Below are 23,565 nucleotides of genomic sequence, written 5' to 3'. Positions count from 1 at the left end.
GGCTCGAAAGGAAATTCTAGAGTCTTGAGTCTTGAGAGGGAGGGGGCTTGAGCGTGAACTTGGATGAAATCTGGGTTCACGAAAAAGAAATTTTAGACGAATAAGATATTGTTATTAATATGATAGATCTAGTATATAAATCAAATTGATGCATGACAATTCTCTGACTGAAATAGGACAAAAGAAATTTTAAAATTACCAGCTTAAAAAGCGGGGATCCATGGGTGCAGGTGTGTGCAGATTTTGATTGCTGTTTAGCGATAGAGTGAAAATTTTATATGGTTGTGAATTTTGGAAGGTAGATAAACTTAAGTCCGATGCAAACTTCTGTAAATGACCACTGGCACTGTATCTTGAGCAACACTCGGTTCTCTGGGACTTATTGGCAGATGACAACACACGATGAGGACATCGATCTCGAGTCCGGGGAGTATGTGCCAGTCGGTCATGTCTGGGGGTTTGACCTTGAGAAATACGCAATTTTGGAGTGAAATTTTAATTTTGCAAAATTCGAATTGAGCATGTCATGCTCAATTTTCTCGAACCAACTGAAAATGAAAAAGTCAGAAATCAGAACACCCGAATTAACAATTGCGGGAAACTACTCAAGAAAAAGGCAGGAAATTGCTGTTCGCAATTTCTCGATACGAAATATCAAGAGAGTAGAGCTGTCTTATCCCGAAAACAGGAGAAAACAACATTGACTTGAGGAAGGATCACTATTCGAATGGAATAGTGTGGACCTTCAACGGAATAGAGGACTACTCGAGTGTCCTAATGGTCCAAACGAAAACTTCAATTCTTGAGACAGAACTTACTTTCGTTATTGAAACTAATTGGCCTTAAAACTTATTTAGTTATATTAGTTAATTCTCAAGCTGCTCAGTTATAACTTACTCCTCATACTCAAGTGCGTCGATATGTAAGTTCCAATTTAAATTTCTCGAGTGCATTTTATGATAGTTATGTTGAGATAAGGCGAGTTTTAGGTTGATCCATCTGAAATGGATCAAAGTTCCACTGTCCAATAAAAAGTAACTAAGCGGATTGATCCGACCCGGTTTTTAACGGCGTTCATGTATTTTGGGTATCCCGAGACCTAAGTATGGGGACGTTTTTGTTTCTAGAGTGGGGGGGTATTTTGGTAGTGGCCTTTAAGCTGTAATGGGTTCCAGTCTCATGTCGCAAGCGAACCGAATTGGCTCCGACCGTTCTTGAGGCGGAAAAACACAAGAGATAGTGTCCCTGACTCTTGAGCCAATGGTTATAGGGCCTATTTTTCTTAAGCCTCATATGTGACTAAAGTAGGCGACTGTTACATGATAAGTGTGCCACGCTCAAGTAAAAGAGTAGAACTAAGAATGGGTAACGGGAACGGCACAATGACCACGAATCTGGGAGTGGTGTGGAAGTTGCTCAGGCCCTCTTGGTGTCCACATCCCCATGCGAGCCTGATCGAGGAAGTCACTGAGCGAGTGAGGTTGGCGCCGACAGAGGATGAAGATTTAGCGACCTTGAGTATAGTACATAGACTGATACCGAAATAGGAGGAGAGATAATAAAATGAAGAGAGAACGACTATTCGGAACGAACCAGAGTGAGCCTTCAGTGGAAAGGTGGACAGCTTGAGTGTCCCAATGGTTCATACAAAAACTCAAATTCTAGAGCCAGAACTTACTTCTGTTACCAAAACTGACCAGTATCAAACTTATTTAGTTATATTACCTAATTCTTGAGTTGCTTACCAATTTAATTACTTCCTGTACTCGAGTACATCAACATGTGAGTCCCCAATTTAAATTTCTCGAGTGTGTTTTTTGATTGTTATGTTGAGATAAGGCGAGTTTTAGGTTGATCTATCTGAAATGAATCAAAGTTCCACTGTCCAATAAAAAGTAACTTAACGGATTGTTCCGACCCTGTTTTTAACGGCGTTCGCGTATTTTGGGTATTTTGAGACCTAAGTATGGGGCCATTCTCATTTTCTAGTGGGGGGATATTTTGGTAGTAGCCTTTAAGCTTTAACGGGTTCTAGTCTCATGTCGCAAGCGAACCGAATTGGCTCCGACCGTTCTTGAGGTAGAAAAACACAAGAGATAGTGTCCCTGACTCTTGAGCCAATGGTTATAGGGCCTATTTTTCTTAAGCCTCATATGTGACCGAAGTAGGCGACTGTTACACTACAGGACCGATCAGAAGCGACCAGATGGTTTGACACTCGTTCCATGGGCTGTTGGTAAGCAGCTCTTGTGGTATGTAACGGTAGTAGATTCCTTAGCTCCTTGTAGGATTAATGCCGGGTCTGTTTGTAACCATGGTATGGCTGCCGCTGAAGCGGAAGAGCGAAAAAATGTCAAGTATAAAGATCTTGAAGATGATGGGTATCTTTTTCAACGGCTGGCTTTTGAAATTCAGGGCGCGGCCGGCCCCAACACAGAAATTTTTTGAGCAAGCTTTGTAAGAACCTAAGCATATGCACTGATGAACCCAGAGCAGGCAGTTTTATAAAACAGAGAATCTACCTGGCAATACAGATTGCGAACGCCGCTTGCGTACTCGGAACAATAAATGACAAAATAACCTTCGACGAAATTTTTTATTTGTAACTTTTGTATATTATATTTTCTCGTGTAGAGTTGCGTGTTCTTATTGAAGAAACGTAACCCGTATCGACTTTAATTGAAAAGGACGTAAACACTTGTCATCTTCTTTTATCATTATCACTTCCATATCTAGAAAATTCCAAGGATTTTGACTGGAATACGTGATGAAGGGACTCCTGACTGTAACCTCGGTTACTATGATACTTTTGACCTTCTGATTACCATTAAAAAAAGACACACCAGATTGTGGATCATCTCATTTGTTTGCCATTTTGAAACGCAGAATAAAATGTTTCCCCGCCTATCGTTGAATCTTCGAATCCTCTCCTTTATACGTATGAAAAACTGTGATAAGTGACGTGTTTTGTGTTTGTAATTTTAGTGTTGATGTATAAAAGCCATCCGAAGCCTCAAAATGTGCTCAAACGAGCTCAAGGTAAGGCCATGTTTTTAGAAATAGTTCTTCAGCTTAGACTTTTTGGAATTTTTTGGAAGTTGAGCCAAGTTTTGTCCTATATTTGGTAATACTTATGAGGAGTCAAGGTCTTGTAAGGTTTTTATTGGCGCGAAAATGAGCGCTCGTTTCAATATCACTCCCAAGCCAGTTTTTGTTCACAATATTATGAAAATCAGTTTGCAAGTGGTGCGGATATGGGATGGGTACTAAGGAAATTTTATTGCTTTGGTCCCTTATAAAAATAGGAGTATTTAAACAGGCCTTTAAATTAATAAGCTTTTCTGTGACTCAAGTCCCAAATTTATTAGTAGTTACGAATTGTAGGCCATGCGAACATAAGGAAAGAGAACTAAACCCCGACTGAGAATCTGTACTCTTGCGATTAGCGCCATCAAACTGAAACTTTTTTGCTTGGTAAAAAATTTGTCCAACAGAATTTGTCTTAATTGATTGTTTACCATATTAAACACTCAAAATTAAATTTATTGGTAAATTTGGCGTAGAGGTAGCTTTCATGCCTGGGAAAACAGGTTTTTAATTTGAATCTAGCCAGGGCCCATTTCTTGTGAGGAAATCGAAGAGCAAATTATATAGGCTGATTGTATGTGTGCTTGCTGTTTGTCGAACTAATTGCCACGGTGCAGACGTTTATCGTGGTTTATTTGTCTTTTCTCGCGAAGCGCCATTAATTTCTCACTAGAGTGTCCTATATCGAAACCATTTTTTAAAGTTCAGGTTTACCAAAAGGCTATACTAAAACCCTTTTTGGAAAAGTTTTTGGCAGTGCAGACTTCGATGGCATAAGAAATTATATAAAAATCAAGTTCCTTCGGAACGATTTCTTATACGAACGTGAACAAATTTAGAGATGAACACAATTGCATTTATTGATTAGCAAGGATATTTGACGTTTTTTACTGTAACTATCTTGTTCACGCGATGACTCAAATTGGTGATCATCTTCGCTTTTGTTTTTTGCCCTCTAACAGACAAATTTTGATCAGGTCTACATTTGAAATGCTCGTTCTATTCCAATTTGTTTTCTGTGCAGTTTATAAGTTTACCATTTCTGAATACAGTATATCAGTTTTATTTTCCCTTCTTCGGCTGAAAATGAGTTGATTTGTTTTAGGTCGGCTTAGCGGCCTGATTCTGTGTCATTTGATGAGAAAAAGAAGATTGTTGTCCAAATATTTTGGGAGGGGCTAATTTTTTTTCGAGTGTTTTTCATGATAATTTTCGCCTTTTGTGTGTCCGCTCAGGTTTTGTTGGCTTTGCTGCCGCGTTCTTCGACGCTCAATAAGCATCCAATTGTCGGCTTGTTTTCTGAGCAGGGAATCTTTTGAAGAAAAAATCAAGACAAAGATCAATTTTTTTTTGCGGATTTGGTCGCATTTTCTGACGGCTGCCATGCTAAATTCGATTTGTATCGTCAGGGTATGAAGCTCGATCGGCTTTTTACATAAGATCGGCCTGCTTTAACAAAACATATAGGCCGATCGTATGCATACTTGCTGTTTGTCGGTCTCATTGTCACAGCGCGGACGTTTATCATGATATATTTGCCTTTTCTGTCAGAAGCGCCATTCTTCTGTCAGTGGAGTGTCCTTTATCTAAACCATTTTTTGGACTGCACGTTTAGTGCAATGCTATGCTAAAACCCTTTTTTGGAATAGTATATCATTTTTAGCAGTGCAGTTTTTAATGGAATAAGAACTCCTATAAAAATCAAATTATTTCGAAACGATTTCTTATACCAATGTGAATAAATGAGAGATTAATATAATTGCATTTATTAATAGCAAGTGTGTCGCAACCGGGTACAAGATGTTTTTCCGTCAATAACTTGTTCACTGGTTGACTCCAATTGGTGGTCAACTTCATGTCTGTTTTTTTTATGTCTAACACAAATTTTGATCATATCTGCATTCGAAATGCACGCTCTTTTCGGATATGTTTTCTGTGCTGCTTGTAAGCCAACTAGGAATACAGTATATCAGTTTATTTCTTTTCCTTGGCTCGAAAAGGTTTGAATTGTTTCCTATCGGCTAAGCGGCCTCAGGTTGTGTCGTTTGATGAGAAGATTGTTGTCTAAATTTTTTGTGATAATTTTAGTTTTTTTTACGATAATTTTCGGCTTATCGTGAGTCTGCTCAGGTTTTGTCGGCTTTGCTACCGCTTGGTTTGTCTTGTTTTGGCGCTCAATGAGCATTCAATTGTCTTATCGACATTTTTTTCTTTTTAGGAGTTTCAATGAAGACAAAGGTTTTCTGCCCGTTGCCAAGCTCTTTTTGTTTTGTATCGAGAAGCGCGATCGGCCTTATACACGCGATCGGCCTATTTAAACAAAACAAATAGACCAATCGTATGCATGCGGGCTTTTTGTCGACCTCATTGCGACAGCTTGGACGTCTATCGTAATTTATTTGCCTTGTCTCGTGAAGCGCCAATCATTCATCTGTAAAATTTCCTTTTAACGCTTTTTCGAAGTGCAGGTTTAGCAAAAGGCAATGAAAAACAGTTCATTTTGGCAGTTCAGAGTTGGAAAAATAAAACGATTTTTAATACCAATTCGAACAAATTGAGCGAATACAATTTCATTTGTGATTAGTAAGAGTGTTGCAACCGGGTAATTGAATTTTTCCGTAAATAACGTGTTCTTAGAACAAATTGGTGGTGAATTTCAGTTCTATTTTTTTGTTTAGTAGCATACAAATTTTGATCATTTCTGCGTTTGAAATGCCGGTTTAATCGAATTGGTTTTTTGTGCTGTAGAAATTTTAATCTGTCAAGAGTGATTGGTTTGTTTTTTATTGGCTCAGGTTTTGTCTGCTTTGTTACCGCTTTATAATTTTTATTTCGACGCTCAATACGCACGGAATTTGCTCTACACATTGAACGTTGCCATGCTTTGTGTGTTTTCTATCGTCAGGGTATGAAGCTGCATCGTACGCATGCTTGCTTTTTGTCGGCCTAATTGCCACAGCGTGGACGTTTGTCGTGGTTTGCTTGCTTTTTCTCATGAAGCGCCATTCTTTTGTCAGTGGACTGTTTTTTATCTAAACCTTTTTTTCGAGTTGCACGTTTAAAAAGAAGCTCTATTATTTCTTTGGAAAGTTCAAATGTTTTCGCTGTGCATATTTCAATGGCATAAATAATTTTATAAAAATCAACTTCGAAGCAATTATAAGAGCAGTGTGAGCAAGCCTTTCTTCCATCTAGCCAGTGATCCATTTTTTAATCCAGCCATCCATCTTTCCATCGATTCATTCAGCCATCCATTCATCAGCCAACCTTCCATTTTGCAATCCAGCTAACCCTTCCTTCATCGATCCATCCATCAGCTGCCAATCCAGCCATCCATCGATGCATCAGTAATCCATCCAGTCAGCCATCCAATCAGTCATTCCAGAACTTTTTCCGTTTCAGGATAACAACTCATTTTCTTCCGTTTAGGAAACTCATCAGTTTTTCCGTTTAGGATAATAACACGGTTTTTTCCCGAAAGCTCACGAAGGCAGCGAAATGGAAGAATTCTTCTTTCATGAGTGGTTTACGCCCCGACAAGCTTGATTTTTCAGAATTTCCATTCATATGAATCATTATTCAGTAAACTGGAAAAAAACACCCCTCTAGTTACAGGCTTTCCTTGAAACTGGAAAATAGATCGTTTGGTTTTCCTCTTTAAGTTTTGAATGAAACTTGGCTAACAAGGTTCAAAAATTCATCGTTAGGTACGATTTTCTCCTCAAAAATACAAGAATTTTTTCGGTCAGTCAGTTATTGATGATAGAAGAGAAGGATACTGAAACCCTCTATCTGGAGTTGTCGCTAACGCAATTAACCTAAATAGTCTTTTCCTCTTACTGCTATCAAATCTTGTATAAATACTAACACAGTATTTGAATGATGACAAACACATGACAAAAATTTGATAACAGATCAGAAAATTTGTATTAGGTTGAACTTTTGCAGTCTATAATCAATCCCCGCATTAGTTGATTTTTCATTCTGCAGTATATAAAGTTGAGGTTGTTGCGCCTTACCTCAAATACGACATAGGCTTAATTGTTGAAATAGTAAATTGACCTTCTCTGTTCGGTTAATAGAATAACTTTTTTTGTCTTAAGTAAACGAATTTTCCAAAAATTAGGAGAAACTAATCTAACATTGGCATAGATTACTGACCTAAACAAACCTTCGTAAGAATGTTTTAGTATACTAAACAATTTTTCCCAGGACTTAAGGAAACCCGGTAGGTTGGTAACATTTTCTTTCCAAGCGCTGCAAATGTTATGTTTTTGGTGCATTTTTTGGTAAAAGTTCGAGATTGATACTACATCGATGTTTTTAGCTTTGTTGAGGAAAGTTTATACGATTGTGTTTCAACACATTGAAGAGCGATTATGGAAAATGAAGGGTTTTTTCACGGTGTTTTTTAACGATGCAACATGTTTGAGGGTAATAGTTTGCATCAGCCTTGAAGAAAATCGGCTTTTCTTTTACCTCGGTTTTTCCCAAACCGCTCTCCAATCTGTTCAGAGACATTCGTATAAACTTTCCTCAGCAGGAGCTAAATTCATCGATTCAAAATCAATCTCCAATTCTTCATAAATGTTAACACCAAAAACAAGAGCTAATTGGTAATTTCTCCAAGAGATTAAAGTATCGATTCAGTATCAATCTGCAACTCTTCAAAGTTAATTATACACGATACGGAATAGGTTGAAGGCGGATTGAAGAAGCACTTTTGTGCTTCGATTGTGTTGCATTGCTTAAAAACTCGATAGACAAGAGCCCGGATTGTTTAAATAGCAGTTTAGATATATCAAGGTGCTCTTTTAATGCAGTAAGACGTATTGGGACCCACAGGAATTAGAACTCTTAATCATGTGGTTGCGACATATTATCGGAAAAAGTAAGGTCCGTTTTTTTCACCCAAGATGAAAAGTTCAACAGGAAGTTAATACGAAACCATTGAAATTATAAACTTTTGTAATCCAGTTAAGTTACATCAGATGGATTTGTTCAAGGCACTGAACGATTTGTCAATTGGAAAAACGATGTATTTATTTTATACTTTATTTTTTAAGTTAACAGTGTTCTCAAAAAGGCGATTTTTTCTGCAGTCAGATGGTCATAGCAAAAATTCAGGTAGATTCAGCTTTTGGGTAATTGAACCACTAAGTACGAGAGAACGCTCTTCTGAAGGTAGAAAACTTTTCAAGGTAAAAAGTTTATCGTTGCCATACCCTCATTGAGTTTGTTATCTTTAAGAGGAAAAGAAGACAATCGGCATTCTCTGTGATTTAAAAATGGGAAGTGGACTGAAATTGAAAATCGGTGAATTTGAGTATTTGTGATGAGCTCATTGCACATGCCTAGCTTCAATGTGCTTGAATTTTTGTCTTGTAAGCTATTCAGTCCCTATTACATACTTATACTCGTAAAAATCTCTTCTTTCAAAATGTATGAAACAGTTGAAACAATGTTGTCAGAATCCTTGACTCGGATGTTATTTGTCGATCTTTTTATTACAAAACATATGAAGTGTCAAAGTGTTGCAGTGTGAATCCATCGCAGATCATTGTTCAATTATTGTTGAATGCTTTTTAAAACAATTTCGTTAAGTTTTGACTTAAATTTTGAAGACACTGTTTTCATGAAACACTTTTTTTGATTTCATAGGTTTCATGGTTTCATAATGCGTCTCGGCGAGTTGTGTGTTTTGAGGGCGATGGCGACTTAGTAGTTAGGTGGCCATTTTTTTCTCGCTTCTATATTCCTTTTTTGCGTCTTGATAGGTTTCAGCCTGTATTATATTGGCTTTGTGCCTCATATTGTTTCATTTGATGAGAAAGAAATATATGTTTGTGTGTGTGTGTGTGTGTGTGTGTGTGTTTTGAGGGAGAGGCGGACTTGTTGATTTTTCTAAGTTTTGTTGATTTTTTTTTCGGCTTCTGTTAAGTTATTTTCGGCTTTGTTACCTCTCTGTAATAATTCATTTTTGTAATTTTACCAACCTAATTTTGTATAACTGTGTCCTTTCCTGTTTGAATTGTCGTTCATTTCTTAGCTGTATGCCCTATACTGCGTTGTTTGACAGAAAACTAGATGTTCATTCTTTGCTTTTCCAAGTAAGTGTGAAAATTTCTGGTCTCAAATTTCTTAGCTCAAAATTTTTTAAGATAACAGTTTTGTTTTCGGCTCCAACTGGCTTTTGATAAGTTTCTAGAATGCTTCTTTAACGCTGGCTATTGAACATCAATTGAAACAATGTATAAAAATTTTGTAGATATCGTTTTTTCAACAATTTTAGTACACAAGCGATCGTGTACATTCTTCATTTCCGATACAACTCGCCTAAATCAGTGCTACTTTTGCAGCGCATTAAAATATTGCCAATTTAATAGTTCGTGTTTTATCAGTTTTTTTGTTAGAGTGCTGCTAGATAAGTTCATTAAACATCTTGCGTTGGTGACACAAGTTTGTTTTACATTAGACTCTGAGTCTGGGGGATATACAAAGTTTATTTTTGTCTTCTCTTTTCTCTCTGTTTTTACTTTTTTACAGCTACATTTTGACGTTTTGTTGCTTTTGTTTAGTAAGTTCTGCTTCGCCTTCGTGTTAGTTCTTATGTAAATAGGAGCTTCCGGTCATGTAAACCAGTTTTGTTATGGGAATAAGCAGAGAGCGGGCTCAAATGGGCAAAATGCTAGAAGGATGCTAAATGAGTGGAAGTGTGCAAGTGTATGGCGGGTGTTTATTTAGAGCTGTTTGCAATCGAGAACTATGAGGAAGCACTAGAGCTGCTTCAAGAAATTGTGAAAGGCAAGAGAACTTCTCGAGTATGGCAAAAAGATATCCATGAGCCCATTATGCAGCTATATCTGCACGCCTGTGTACGCCTCAAGAAGTCGCAGCTTGCCAAAGAGGGGCTCTATCAGTACAAGGCGCTTTGTCAAAGTGTCAATATCAAGTCGCTGGAAGATGTCGTCAGAGAGTATCTACGGCTCGCTAAAAAATTCACCCTGGAAGCAAAAGAGAAATCTCAGCAGTCTGTGCTGGACATAGATGATCTGGATAGCATCAATTCTCCTGAATCGTGAGTCAAGCAAACAAAAGTCAAACACAACAATCCAAAAAGTTTCGCATTCAAGTACCATTGATTGAATATAACCTCTCGAAAGCGTGTGTAAGTTGCAGAGAAATTGTCTTCTGAACAAAGACTAACGATTACCTTGAGGAATATCTGTATTTTTATTACTAATGCGATCACTCAGGTAGAAAGAGAAGTAACTTTTGATTACGGTTCTTTTTTTGCCCAATTTAAGACAGGAAGAAACCTCGTCGGGGTTTCAAAGAGCGGTATTTTAGTGAGGCTTTATCAGTCGTAGGATTCCAAAAACGTATTTCCAAAAAGTTTGTGTCGTTAAAATGCTCTGTATAATTCTGTTTTCAAGACTAAATTTCTGCGAGTGAGTCGGCAGTTAGCTCAAATAAGAATCACAAATTTTGAGATATACCATAATTATGGAAATCTTATCAGATTTATTTGAATTCTGAACGAAAATTTTGTTTTCGCCAATAAAGGAAGTGAACAGGGGCGGATTTAGGGGGGGGGGGGGTGGGGCACACCCCTTCCGGGATTCGACCCCCTGTCGACCCAAAGGGTCCACCTTTGTACTATTTTGAGATATCCATATTTGGTGACTGACCCTAAAAGTTTTCCAAAGAATCCTAGATCAGCCCCTGGTAGTAAAGACATTTACTTGATTCGCGCGTGATTTTCGTTTCAGGAAAAAGTCTTACAACATATTCCTATTCAAAATTGATTTTTTGAGGTTTGACCCTCGACTTTTGTTAGTTCGATTCAACTTCATTGCTAATTGACAAATTACGCTCTTTATTAAAAAAAGTTCTAATGGCTTGTTTCGAAAGACGATTTTAATTTTTGAAGCTAAGATTGGACTAAAATTTTTTCAACTGATCCAGTTTCCTCAGAATTGAGTTGAATTTAGCAAAAAAGTGTTCATCACAAATGATGCGGTAGACTAAAAATGACAGAGCTAATATACGCTCTGCAACTGTCTGTCGCCTGTTTTTGACTTTTTTTGTTGCATTTGGTATCTTTCTTAAACTTTCAAGTGCTACTTCTGCATTATGCATACTGGTCAGCAATGCGATTCTATACTTGACATAAGTTGCTTTTCAGCGTCTTGATGAGCGCTGTTTCGAGCGAAGATACACAAGACAGAACTAATCGGACTTTCCTGATGCCCTGGCTGAGGTTCCTCTGGGAGTCTTACCGGCATTGCATGGAAGTGTTCAAGAACCATAACAAACTGGAGCGATTGTACCACGACATCGCAAGGGAAGCATTTCAGTTCTGCCAGGAGTATGATAGAAAGACAGAGTTCAGAAGGCTCTGCGATAATGTGAGAATAAGAGCATCATCATTAGCATAAAAAAGCAGGCAATGTTTTCTTTCTGATGGTTTCACCTCAAAGTTGCTTCTTATTTAGTTTTTTGAAGGGCTAGAGAATCGCAGATTGTTCTGCGCACAGCTTAATTCATTAATAACGAAATCAATTTTGAATTAATTTCAACTAAGATTTCAAGGTTGATTTCGAAAGAACGCCAATTTTTGTGGCAGCTGAAACAGAATTCCGAAAATTATACTGCGATTTGAATTGTCGCAACAGCGATAAAAATGAGCGCTTCAGATATCGCGATCAGTCTAGCGAAGTTGTATTTGGCTGTTGAACACATTTGCTTTTACCAGTGCCCCGAAAAGTTTTAATAATAAGCATATAGTACACAACAAGGAGGAGGGGGTGCAACTGTTCTGTTTATTTGCGCTATATTCCGTTCGCTCATATTTTCTAGAACGTCTTCGCCGTTTTGTTCCACCTCATGTCGAGTTATTGACGTCACTTTTGATAAGTAGTTTCCACTGGTTACGATCATTGGCCAACCTCGAAATTAGTCTTCCTCGTTTTCTACAAGGTCTTATGAGACAGATGGAAATGTTTTAGTATTGATTCAGCTTTTTCTCTCATTGATTCAGCTTTTTCACTCGTAGGACATTTCACTCATTGATTTAATATTGATTCAAATTAAAGTGACTTACAAATACATTCAAAGTAGACAAGAAAATTTTTCGCTTAATTGAAAACGAATAAACCTCAATTAAGTGGGTTCCAAGTTTGGCCAATTTCAGTTAGACAAATTCAATCTCAAAAGTAAAAAATTTTCGAACACAAAATTAATTATTTTAAAATACTGAATTTGATTAACTACACAAAGTTTAAGAGGATGAAGCTTCCATAGACATGACTCTTCCTCCTCCCGTGTATTCATGTATTGGCAATCCAACATCTTCCAGAGCAGGAATCGGACCTGGATAAGAGTTGTGCCACCTATTATCCGAATGATCGCGTAATTCTCCGAGCGAATTATTCGAACTATGTGGCTGTGTTTCCGACTGTGAAACTATCCGCAAGGTGTTCTGCCTTGTTTTTTGCACAGTTTTAGTCAACGTTATGAGTGTAGACAATATTTTGGATGCTCCTTTCTAAAGGTGTTGAAAATCCGATGTGGGTGGTGGCCGTTGAGAAGTTGCATTCAGCGATTCAAATCGTCCTTTTCAGAAGGGGTTGAACTCGTAGTCTCGTCATCTTCATCAGCTGTTCGGCTTTCTGCCCTTCCGCCGGTATTATTTTGTCCGTAATAAAGAGTCGCCTGGCCGTTCTAGAGAATAACGCTTGTCACAGATGTGACATAGATGCTTTTGACGTGCGTACTTTCAGTCCTATAGAGGATGCGGGGATTCAGTGTTTCACATTATTTTTATTGAGTTAGCATCTTCTGGGAAGCTTTTGTCACATCTTTTGTGGAAATTTTCTGATCTATAAATATTTTTTATGATTGCTAATCCATTCAATGATGAACTTTATTTTATGATGTTTGGGGGGCAAATCAGTGGAGTTTGCATCATTTATGTCTCTTTTTTTTATGATTTTAACAGAATAGTCTGGAATGAAAGTGAGGTGGGATATAATTTGACCTCAAGATCTGATATGTTCTTAAAACTGATCATCATAAAACGGGGAAAATAAATAGTCAGAACATTTTCTCAAAAACAGCCGTCAAAAAATCGACATCACTAAAAAATTTCAAAGCCAATTTTTCTGCCGTCAAGCGTTTTTACGCTTGCGATTAGTTAAGTTTGACATTTGAGTTCATGATCTTAATGAAAAGCGAATTTGCATGTTGAATTTTTGGACACCCAAGTGTTCCATCTCGGCTTGAGCACAAGATGTTAACTCGGTTCTTACGCCCCCAGGAACCCCATCTTTGTATTTGAGGACTACCAGTTTGTTTTTCGAGTCATAGCTACAGTGGGTAGTGGTTAGTTGGAGGATTCGAATGCGCTCAAAATCGTTTTGTGACATAAGTCTTCAATGTGATATATCAGCTAGAAGAGAGAAAACAATTTCCTTTGCATAATCACCAGCTTCAATTCCAGTTGAACTGAAAAAAGTTGAAATTTCAAAAGACACTCATTTAACTTAACGGATGAAGTTTGCCAAAAGAAGTGGATAAAACCAGCAGCAATTTTCAACCATTAAATGCAACTGCTATTCAGGCAACAACTAATATCGTCAGATCAAATCTTCAAAAAAATCATCTTCAGTTACTGGCGTCAGGAGGTGGTGATCAAGAATCAGAGTGTGTTATGCAGCAATAATCTACCCATGGCAATAATGAAAAATAAAAGTTTCAACTGAAAAACTGCAGAAGCGCTATGGTTGTGGAATCCATTCGAGGACCAGTTTAAGCAAAAAATGCAAATAACAATGCAAATATAATCTTGGAACAGTCGTTCAGAATTGAATAATTAAAACTAGACGTTATCGGATATGTTTTTTTTTAAGAAATCCAACAAACGGTTAATTTTACTCATTTAACTACTCATACACTGCAAAACACAAAACTATTAGATATTTAAATGAGTAATGCCAAAACGGTTCTCCACTCACCCAAGAGCGAAGCAGCTCTTCCTTTCTTTGCCGCAAAAAATTGTCAACTGTGTTCAAGACTTCAAATACCTTTTTGAGGGTCGATCAATTACTCCAAATCTAGAGCAGAGCGATTCAGTAAAAAAATCCTGGTAAAGGAAGACGACGACAAAAGACACAAAAGCAGTGAAGATCCATCTGAGAAACCAACATATAGATATGAATGCTCCTAGAAGCGAAAGGAAGCTTTTCAAATCACACTGTTCGAAAGGTCCAGCGGCTTTTGGCAGTGTAAAAAATCACATAATAGATCATAGTCAACTGCAATCATAAAGTCTCAAATTTTCTGCGACCTTTATCTTCAATTTCAAAGTATGGACTGTTTCGTAAAATCTATCTTTTTCTGAGAGCGATCGTTGATGAAAGTAACTAAATGTGGTCTCTTTGCTGGGTTTTATTGATAAACCGAGGGCGATGATTTTGTTAGTTGTTTTCGTGTGTCTATCTCGCTACTGAAATGTTGAGCCTCTCGATCAATTTTGCTTAAGAAATGAACTGCTTAAATGGATTTTTTCCCGACAAATTCCAGAGTTTTTGTAAAAACTTTTATATGGAGAGTGATGAGACTTACTATCTGGGAAAAAGTTTTCCCGACAAAATTCAAAAATGTTTCTGATCAAGATTTTATCTGATTCAAAGCATCTCTTATAACCAGTAAATCCAATGATCGCCAACCGAATACTTTTCCAAAACCTTTTTATGGCGAGAGAGATCTAATCAAAGTGGGAGAATGGGCTTATCAAAAACATTTGGTCATTAAGATTGAATTGAAACTCTGAAAACAAATCTTTTTTGATGCAATTCCTCAGAACATCCTTAATAGTTTGGATGAATAAGGTTTTTTATCAATCCTGCATTTAACCAGTTTTTGGGCTAAAATTCAAAAGTTGTCGAGACCTTAACTAACAATGGTTGCAAAATGATACCCGCTTTCGATGCATCTTATGATGTAAACCAGCGATACAAATCTCGTAGCTCAATGACTTATCAGATGGGACAAGTCCAATTTTTGTCTGCAGTGACGTTATTCAATACCAAACCATAGCGATGTCACATTGCTAAGGTTTGGTTTTGCTAAGGTTTGATATTGAGTGCATGCTGCATTGAACCCAATGACCCGAAAGTTTTTAATTTAGACAAAAAATTGATCACCTCATCTGCACATTAAATAAGAGAACAGCTGCGCACTGTAATAATGCGGCAGTGGATTGGCGCTTGGCTGCAGTTTTTAAATGTTTTGCTATACTTTTAAAAAAGTTTTTCTACTGGCTGCGAAAAAATTGAGCGGAGTTGCCATGAAGAAGAAGTCCTTGAAACAACATTGAAAAACACTAGCGAAATCTGCCAAGAAAAGACCTTGGAAGATGGTTAAAGATAGACACCAATAAACAGACTGAAAGAGTGAAAACCAGTATTGGCTCTAAAGAAAAACAGTCAGTCGAAGAAAAGATAGACCAGCGAGAAATCGAGCAGACTTTTTCCCAAACATAAAAAAAGGATCGCATATTTGTTACGCAATGAAGCTTACCATGGCTTACTGAATTTTTTGACAACTGCTGGTGATAACGTTGAGAGTGCGTTTGTTCAAAGCGTTGGAGCCTTCTTTCGCCCACTGAATCAATACTATAATTCTTATTTAATGGTGATCATAACAATTTCATTGACCCGCAAAAAATTTAGGTGGAAATACGATTCAAAATAACACAAGCAAAGGGAGCTGTTTCAAGGTTCAGATTCAAGATCCTTGCATTTTCTCTTCTCAGATAGTGCCCTCTCTGCCAATTAACTTGATTTCGCTAACGTTCATTATAATTTAGGTCGCAATTTTTTTTGTCGCAACTGAGCCCCCGCTGTCATAGCTGCGGCTGGCGATAAATTTCAAACAAAAATGGTGCGTTGATCAAAAGAAGTTGCTTTTTCAACCTGAAAGAAGCCTTCTCTGAGTGTTCTTACGCTAAGACTTTGCCATAAAAGTACTGATGAAGGTTTGCATATCAAAGCTGAAGACGAAGCGATAGACTACAAGTTTCAGGATCAGGAAGGAAGCATATGTGCTGGTCAAATGACTGGCCGACCAATTGCTCTCTGCCATCGAATCAACGTTGGTCAAGTTTTCTGAGAAATAAACTACCCCTATAAAAAAAACTGAGACGTGTCTTGCAACAGATAATTAGCGCAGCTGGCAGTAGGAAAGTATTTTAGCTCGTGAAGAGGAGATAAATCATAACATCAATGAACACTGGGATCAATGAACACATGAATAATGCGTCTGAGAAGTATTCGGATATAGTCTTCCTTTCTCCAAAGTTTGGATTAAAATTGATATCTTTGAGACGTAACGTTTAACCTATGGCTACCACACCAATTATGCCTATAGAAATTGCCCTAATACATACGGTCGATAACGTTTCTTTTTCAACACACTGTCAGCCTTTCGTTTGTCGAGTCAAGGGCTTGGAATCGAACAGGGTTACTTCCAACAGCATTCCATGTTTTTTGTTCTCATAAGCACACAGCAGGCTTCTCTTGATTTCTTGAGTCTGGAGTTTTTTGTATTATAGTGCAGTTTCACGCGAGCATCAATTTGCCAAGCCGTTGACAGCATTCGTGAAATATCTGTTTGGGGTATACGCTTATCCAATGTGTTAGTTATGGCTGGCCGGAAAGTAACAAAGAATGTTCATTACCTTGCTGCTGTCTAAAAACGGATGAAACCCCAGTTGCAAAATCTCATTCTAAGATGTAAGCACTGAAAGTAGAAAGTTCTTTGAGTGTTCGCGGCTGACATTTTTCCTACCTCACATCCCAAACATTGTCTTCATAATTGAGAAAGCTTCAAAATCAGTTTCTCAGACGACTTGTTTGACTGTGATATGGAACATATAAAACACTTAATTCCGTTTGATTCCCCCCATGTGATTCCCCCCCCCCCCCCAGCCTGTATCAAAAGATAAATGAGAATTTCCATCCAGTCATAGGACTGATGACAGGAGAACAGATACAAGACTCAAATTCCGCCATGTCCAGCTCGTTTTGTTTTGACATGGCACATTTGATTCATAATACAGGTTTAACAGTTGCTGCTTTTGACTTCGTAATTAAAAGATCAGACTTTGAAACGTTTCTTGACTCATTTGCTTAATATTTTTAGTTTTTTTTTTCATATACATTTCAATTTTTTGTAGATTAGTGCTCACTGATTGACATTTTTGTGAAATCTCTTTTTTTCTTGTCGGCTAGGGTTTAGCTCTAGAGTTCAGCTACAGTTTAACTCACATAAAGCCGAACCGTTATGTCAGTTGTTTTTAACTTTTTCATCATGACAAGTATTTTCATACAATATGTCGTGACAAATCGAATAACTACAAAGTAATTTTTGCTGATTATTTAATACAGGGTTAATATTGATTGTATAGTCATATTCTTTGGTGACTATTGGTTTTCATACAATGCGTGCTGACTATTGCTGTTAAATCTCACTGACAGCCCCCTCCTCCTGATTATAGTGAACTATATATATGCTTACTACTTCTGTTAAGTTTTTATTCTGCAATCATCCAAACAAGACTGAAATTGCTTTAATATGGTACCCTACAATTGGTGTCGTCCGATCGTTCTTTGAAATGCCTGTAACTGCGTGGAATAATTGAAGATATATTTTTTTTTTTTGAAATTGAGCGGAACACACCTTGGTTTATAGCAAACTAAATTGTTGACCCTATAAAATTGTTTGCTTTAACTGGTTGAGTTTAGAATTAGAGTTGACCTTTGAAATGTGCATCTTTTCACTCTTGTGTCTGTTGCAGCTGCGATACCACCTGGCGCAGGTGCAGAAGTACCAAGGAGTGGCCGTGACGATAGACCTGACAAGTGAGGAGACCTTGGACTATCACACGAAGACCCGTCTGCTCCAACTGGACACTGCAATTGCTATGGATCTATGGCTGGTAAGAAACTCCTACCGCCACCGCCACTACTATTGCTATATACCATAGTATGTTAAAAGCAGTTTCTGCTGAGATAATCCAAACCAATTCAATTTTCTGTAGTAGCGATGGTGCAAAGTATTCAGTTTAACTGAAAATGATCATTTTATTAAACGTTAGTAAAGCTTGTGTATGGGTTGTATTGTTATTAGGAAGCGTTCAAGGCGATAGATGACTTCCACTCTCTGTTGAGTTATTACAAGAAGCCACCCAGGCCCCAGACGATAGTGGACTACTACCACAAGTTCGCTCTGGTCTGTTTCCAGAGTCAGAACATGCTCTACCATGCAGCCGCCCTGCTGAGAGTGTACACGATCACGAGAGACTACAAGAAGAGCTTCTCACAGGACGAACTGGCCAAGTAGACTCATTCAAGTTAAAAGACGAAAACAAAAGACACACATTTAAATAAACACACCTTATCTTCACAAGCAATCTCACAATTTCAACCAATTTTGCATGCACATTTGAATTTTTTGGAAAGTGTCCAATTTTTATGCTGTTTGTGTGAAAATGAGCTTTTGCATGCAAATACTGTCCCAAGCAGGTCACTTTGTGCAACTCTGTGTAGTAGTCTAGTCTGCTACTATAATCTGCTACTGCTGCAGTTGGTTATGCCCGCTACTGTGAATTGCCTATTTTACGTGGTTAAGTTGTATGGAATTATACAAGAAGGCTTTGTGGCACTTGTGTGGGTTGTGTGTTTAGCCTGTCGAATGTGGTGTTGCTGGCGGTGCTCACCATCCCCATCCAGTCGCAGGAGGGCTGGCTCACAAAGTATCTGGACATGATGAGCATGCACACTGAGAACCAGCGCAGACTGTGTGCTGTGTTGAGCATCCCCGCCCCACCCACCAGACAACAGCTCCTCATGGACATGGTAACTAACACATTGATAAACACACAGAACACCACATTTTAGAAGAGATAAAAATCTATCTTTTTCTCCCAAGATGAAGAGAGAGTCCTCTTAGTGCAGCTGTAGAAATCTGGATAAAACAAGTTATTATTATACGTATTCGAATAGCAACCAAATCTTGATAATTATTCAAATCATTCGATGTTTTTTCCGGTACAAAACGTTACAAAATCACATAAACATTTAGTTGCTCAATTGTTTTTCCACTCAAATTCAGTATCCGACGTAACGCCCAGACGTTAGGTTTTGACAACGCCCAGACCTAACGCCCATCATTTTGAGAACAAATGTGTGAGCTTGGAGTTGGGCCAATATCTGTACTGGCTGCAAACTGAAAAGCTTCTGCTCTAAAGAAGTTATGTGTCGTACTTGCATTTCTCTTTTATGTCGACACAGAATGTTTTACGATTTAAAGAAACATACTATGTTTGAAAGCAATTTGATATTTTACTGTGATGATGCCAGCTAATCTGTGATGGAGTGCTAACTTTTCTGAATCTGTTGTCAACTTCTTTCCCTTCTTTAATTGTTCTTCTCACAATTAATTTTAGCTGTGTTGTTCCTCTTTTTTCCTCTTCATTGCAAGAAAGCATTTAGTGATTTATTATGATAAATTATGGTTTTGTCTGATTACAAAAGAATGAAAAATTCCGATTTCTCTATTTTCTGTGAATAGTGCTCTTTGTAATCATAAATACAGTTTTTTTGTAGAGATTTTTTTGTCTGACAAACCTTTGAGAAACTGTCTCTGCCTTATAATGAAATTTCAATATTTTGTAGGTTCTTCTTACTTGGTTGAATGGTGAAGCACACGCCTTTTGATCATAAGATAAAAGTTTCGAGTCTCAGCCGGACTTTTTTTTGCTAAAATGTGTGATAGTAAAATGTGTCAGAAAAAATTGAATTGGCCGACTATCGTTTGTCTGCTGGTTTTCTGCCGGCTTGCTCCTTTGAAGCACTTTTTTGAAGCAATTGTAACTGTTTCTATAACTTGTGCATTTATAAAATCTGATTTCGAAGTCAAAATTTTTCTGTAATGCTTTTTTTGCCTGGCGTAATCCGAATTAATGTTTTGTTAAGTTTTTTTTTGTTTCCAGAGTAAAACATTTTAGTTAAACGTTCAAAAAATCACTGTTACAACGTTTTCATTTTGGCTCAACCAGCGTCTCTCCATTGTTTTGGGTTATTCGCGCCCGCGTATATTGGTAAACATACGCACGATATTTGTATAGATTTTGTTTCGAGTAATTTTTTGGTTCTACTCCCTACTATCTTATGTTTCGATGAAGTTGCTAGCTTTGGGAAACAACAGGTTTTTTGTGGTCTAAGTGGGAACGCTTGACCAATTTGGTGTTTGCTTCAGTTTTCTCCTCTTAAATTCTCGAGTTGTTTTTTTTTCAGCCAATTCTAAGCCAAAGAGTTTTGATCATGATTGGATGGAACTGGATGTAAAGAGTTTTGTGTAGATAAAAACAGATTAACAAAGCTGAATAGAAAGTCACTTGGCATATCCGCTGTAACAAAACCAATTTTTTTTTGTTATAAAAAAATTAAAGTGACAGACAAGAAATAAAATTCGATTCCAACTCATGCTTAGAGAGGCAAGCACTTAGAGAGGCAATTCTTTGGAGACATTTTTGAGAACCAGGCAGACTATATTTTAATAGAAGTTGCGCTGAGGGTATGCCTCCTGCATGAGGGGATGGTATCAATTAAGATGCTAAACCTTCCAATTCTGTAACATTGATAAAAGCCGAGGATGTGAGTAATCCGGTCAACAGTAACATGAGATCAGTTGTGGCCACAGTAACACAAATAGCTTGTTTCGAACTTCATACAGTAAAAGAGGTTGCTGGCTTTCTATTCAACGGTTAAGGAAATAAACTCAATTTACTTATTCCTGAAAGTAGCTAACGAAGGTTATGTGTATCTACTCCTTATTTTCTAGCTTTTTTGGTATCTTCAGATGTTGATACTTGCTTTAACAACTAAGGCATGCTATATGAGCATGGCCAAAGTGTAACAGTACCCTAGGCCGGTAGTAGGGTCGAAATTATAGACGTTGCTGCCCAGATTACTCTGAAGGTGTGTTTTGTTGCAATTTTTGATAATATTACATATCGTTGGAAAAAAGCTGAAATGTTTTCCTTTGCGAGTACAGTTACTGGAGTATAGAGTAGTCAAAAATGAGTAGACTGGCTCATTTTTCTGTGTTTTCATAACTTCTGCAGATTGATACAAACCATTCTCAGTAAGGACAATAAAATGAAATTAAAAAATTCGGTTCAGTCGGGGTCGATAGGTATCTTGGACAATATTTTGCCACATGAGCCTCATTGCTGCACAATTTTCAAAACAGTGAACACCTATTCTTCCAACTTGCAAAGTGAATCTCGGCTGTGTCAGGTCGTTTTTCACTTCGCTCCGGATGTTTAGATCCTGAATAACCTTTCGCGAGTATCTCGCTAGTCACCATCTATCAATAGAGCAGTCAAATGCAACAACCTTTCTCGGAAGTTTCAAAAAAGAATCTTTCGGAGATATTTTGGCGTCATTCTACACTGCTCCGATCATATCTGATAATCACCAATTGCACTTGTCAGTTCAGCGCAACATATCGAAATGTGAACAAAAGCGGAACCCAAGCGGACATTCCTCTTGAATATTTTTTAATTTGTTTTTAAGAGTAATGAACGTAGTGAGTACTCTTATATAGGTCTTGCTGATTTTTTTCAGGCTCAATTTTGATTTTTCGCGGTTTGACTTGTGATTTCTTTTCAAGTTCAGTGCATTTCCATTGTTAAAAGGAAGGCAAACTCCACAATCGAACAGCGAAATTGTAAACGTGGCGAAAAACGTGATCGAATTCTAATTGCTAAAATCGAAGTTAATTATCAGATTTCCCAGCGAAATGAAAGTTTCATCTATCGATCCAGTTTTCTCAAGTTGGGTTAATTTAAAAGCGTCCCTCATAAATTTTTCTACGTATTAAAAGAGTTTTAAAGCCATCTAGTTTTTGAAGGTTTTTGAAAAAACAAGTCAGTTTTTTTTTTCAGTTCCTTGCGTTCATTGCTCTTTTCCACTGTCAGTTGGCCATGTTTTTTCATTCAATTGATGGCTCTGTCAGCTAGGGCTACTATATAAACAGAAGTACTTGGAGAATTGCCTGCGAGTGCATCTATTGTAACTAGTGGAAAAAGCTTGAAACTCGAACTTGATATTAACATTTAATTAATGTGACTCAAAAATCCTTTGGGAGGCTATGCGACTACTACAGCTACTGTCTGTCTAACTGAATGTGTATGTCTGCTCTGTGTGTAGGAGAAGTTTGGGGTGGTGCAGCATGCGTCCAAGTGTGTGGTGGATCTGTACCGCAGTCTGCAGCTGTCATTTGCCCCCCTCCACATCCACGACACTGTGCTGAAAAGTGTGGAAGAGGTGAAGCAACAGCTGCAGGGGAGTGAGGGTGAGACGACCACTGAGTTGACCAAGTACATCCCCCTCATCCAGCCTGTCATGGTGGTGACTGTCCTAAAACAGGTACACACACACACAACCATACACGCACTCAGGGGCGGATCTAGGATTTTCAGAAGTTTTTCTTTTTTCTTAGGTCGAGCAACTTGATTTTCCGAGCTCTCCCAAATCACTAAAAAGACCGTTTTGGTAAAATTTTCTGCGCCGCTGGCAAAAGTTAGAAAAACAGGCCAAAAAAGGCTTGTAAGCACTTTTTGGAAATTTTTGACCATAAAATCGCGTTTTTTGGCGCACGATCCCCACTCAAAATTAGTATATATTGGCGCCAAAGGCGCCTTTAGAAAAATTTTAGGGTCGTCACCAAATATGTATATCTCAAAATAGTACAAAGGGGGACCACGCACTAAAGCGAGTTGGGGAGAAAACGCTTATAAGTGCATTTTAACTCTTTTTTTTATTGGAAATTCGAAATTTGAGGTTTTTTCTAAAAACAAGTCTTTTTTTACCGTTTACGTGCGTTCATCGAGGCTTTCCCAAATGTTTGTTGGCTAAGTTTTCTGTTTTGCGTTAATTGACTCTTTTCCAACTTTCGGTTGGCTAGGTTCGAAATGTCTGAGAAGTCATATTTATGTTCGCATCATCTACAAGATTCTAATTAATTTTGATGCGAAAGGTTGGTGGCTCCTGAGTGAAATGGTCATACATGTTGATGAAAAAGGTATGAAGGAAAGCGTGTGATGGATGTGTTGCAGATCTCGGAGATCTACAAGTTGATGAAGCTGGAGCGACTGCAGCAGATTCTGCACTCAATCGATGCCGGTGAGCTGCAGAAGTTGTGTCTGGGAGCAGCCAGGAGTGGCCAGGTGCAGCTGAGCATAGACGAGAGAGCCAAGTGTGTCGTTTTTGGAGGGGCACTCAAGATGGGGGCAGGGGGAGGGCCAGGTATCCACATATACACTTACACATATACACTCACTCGCACATAGTCTCATAGATTGATAGTATAGTTAATGACTGTTACCTAGCTAGAAGAGCGTCT

General features: G+C 37.9%; 1 protein-coding gene across 1 annotated transcript; it reads left to right on the top strand.

The window, feature by feature from the left end:
• The first annotated feature begins 2,293 nt into the window (after positions 1-2,293).
• Positions 2,294-23,512, top strand: LOC134853204 (eukaryotic translation initiation factor 3 subunit A-like). The gene is made up of 9 exons (XM_063869163.1): positions 2,294-2,357; positions 2,986-3,039; positions 9,832-10,165; positions 11,276-11,498; positions 17,951-18,091; positions 18,283-18,491; positions 18,839-19,010; positions 22,371-22,589; positions 23,279-23,512. The coding sequence occupies exons 1-9, from the start codon at positions 2,294-2,296 to the stop codon at positions 23,510-23,512; spliced, it is 1,650 nt and encodes a 549-aa protein (XP_063725233.1).
• Positions 23,513-23,565: the final 53 nt, after the last annotated feature.

This window comes from Symsagittifera roscoffensis, chromosome 8 (assembly GCF_963678635.1).
Source record: "Symsagittifera roscoffensis chromosome 8, txSymRosc1.1, whole genome shotgun sequence".
Lineage (NCBI taxonomy): Eukaryota > Metazoa > Xenacoelomorpha > Acoela > Convolutidae > Symsagittifera > Symsagittifera roscoffensis.
The sequence above is the reverse complement of the archived record's forward strand: the minus strand, read 5'-3'. Positions and strand labels throughout refer to the sequence as shown.

Bases quoted from the DNA above. Each gene is read 5' to 3' on its own strand.
- LOC134853204 (XM_063869163.1), top strand. From the start codon at position 2,294: ATGCCGGGTCTGTTTGTAACCATGGTATGGCTGCCGCTGAAGCGGAAG. The intron at 3,040-9,831 runs GTAAGGCCATGT...GTGTTTATTTAG, and splicing joins TGTGCTCAAACGAGCTCAAG to AGCTGTTTGCAATCGAGAAC. The intron at 19,011-22,370 runs GTAACTAACACA...CTCTGTGTGTAG, and splicing joins AACAGCTCCTCATGGACATG to GAGAAGTTTGGGGTGGTGCA.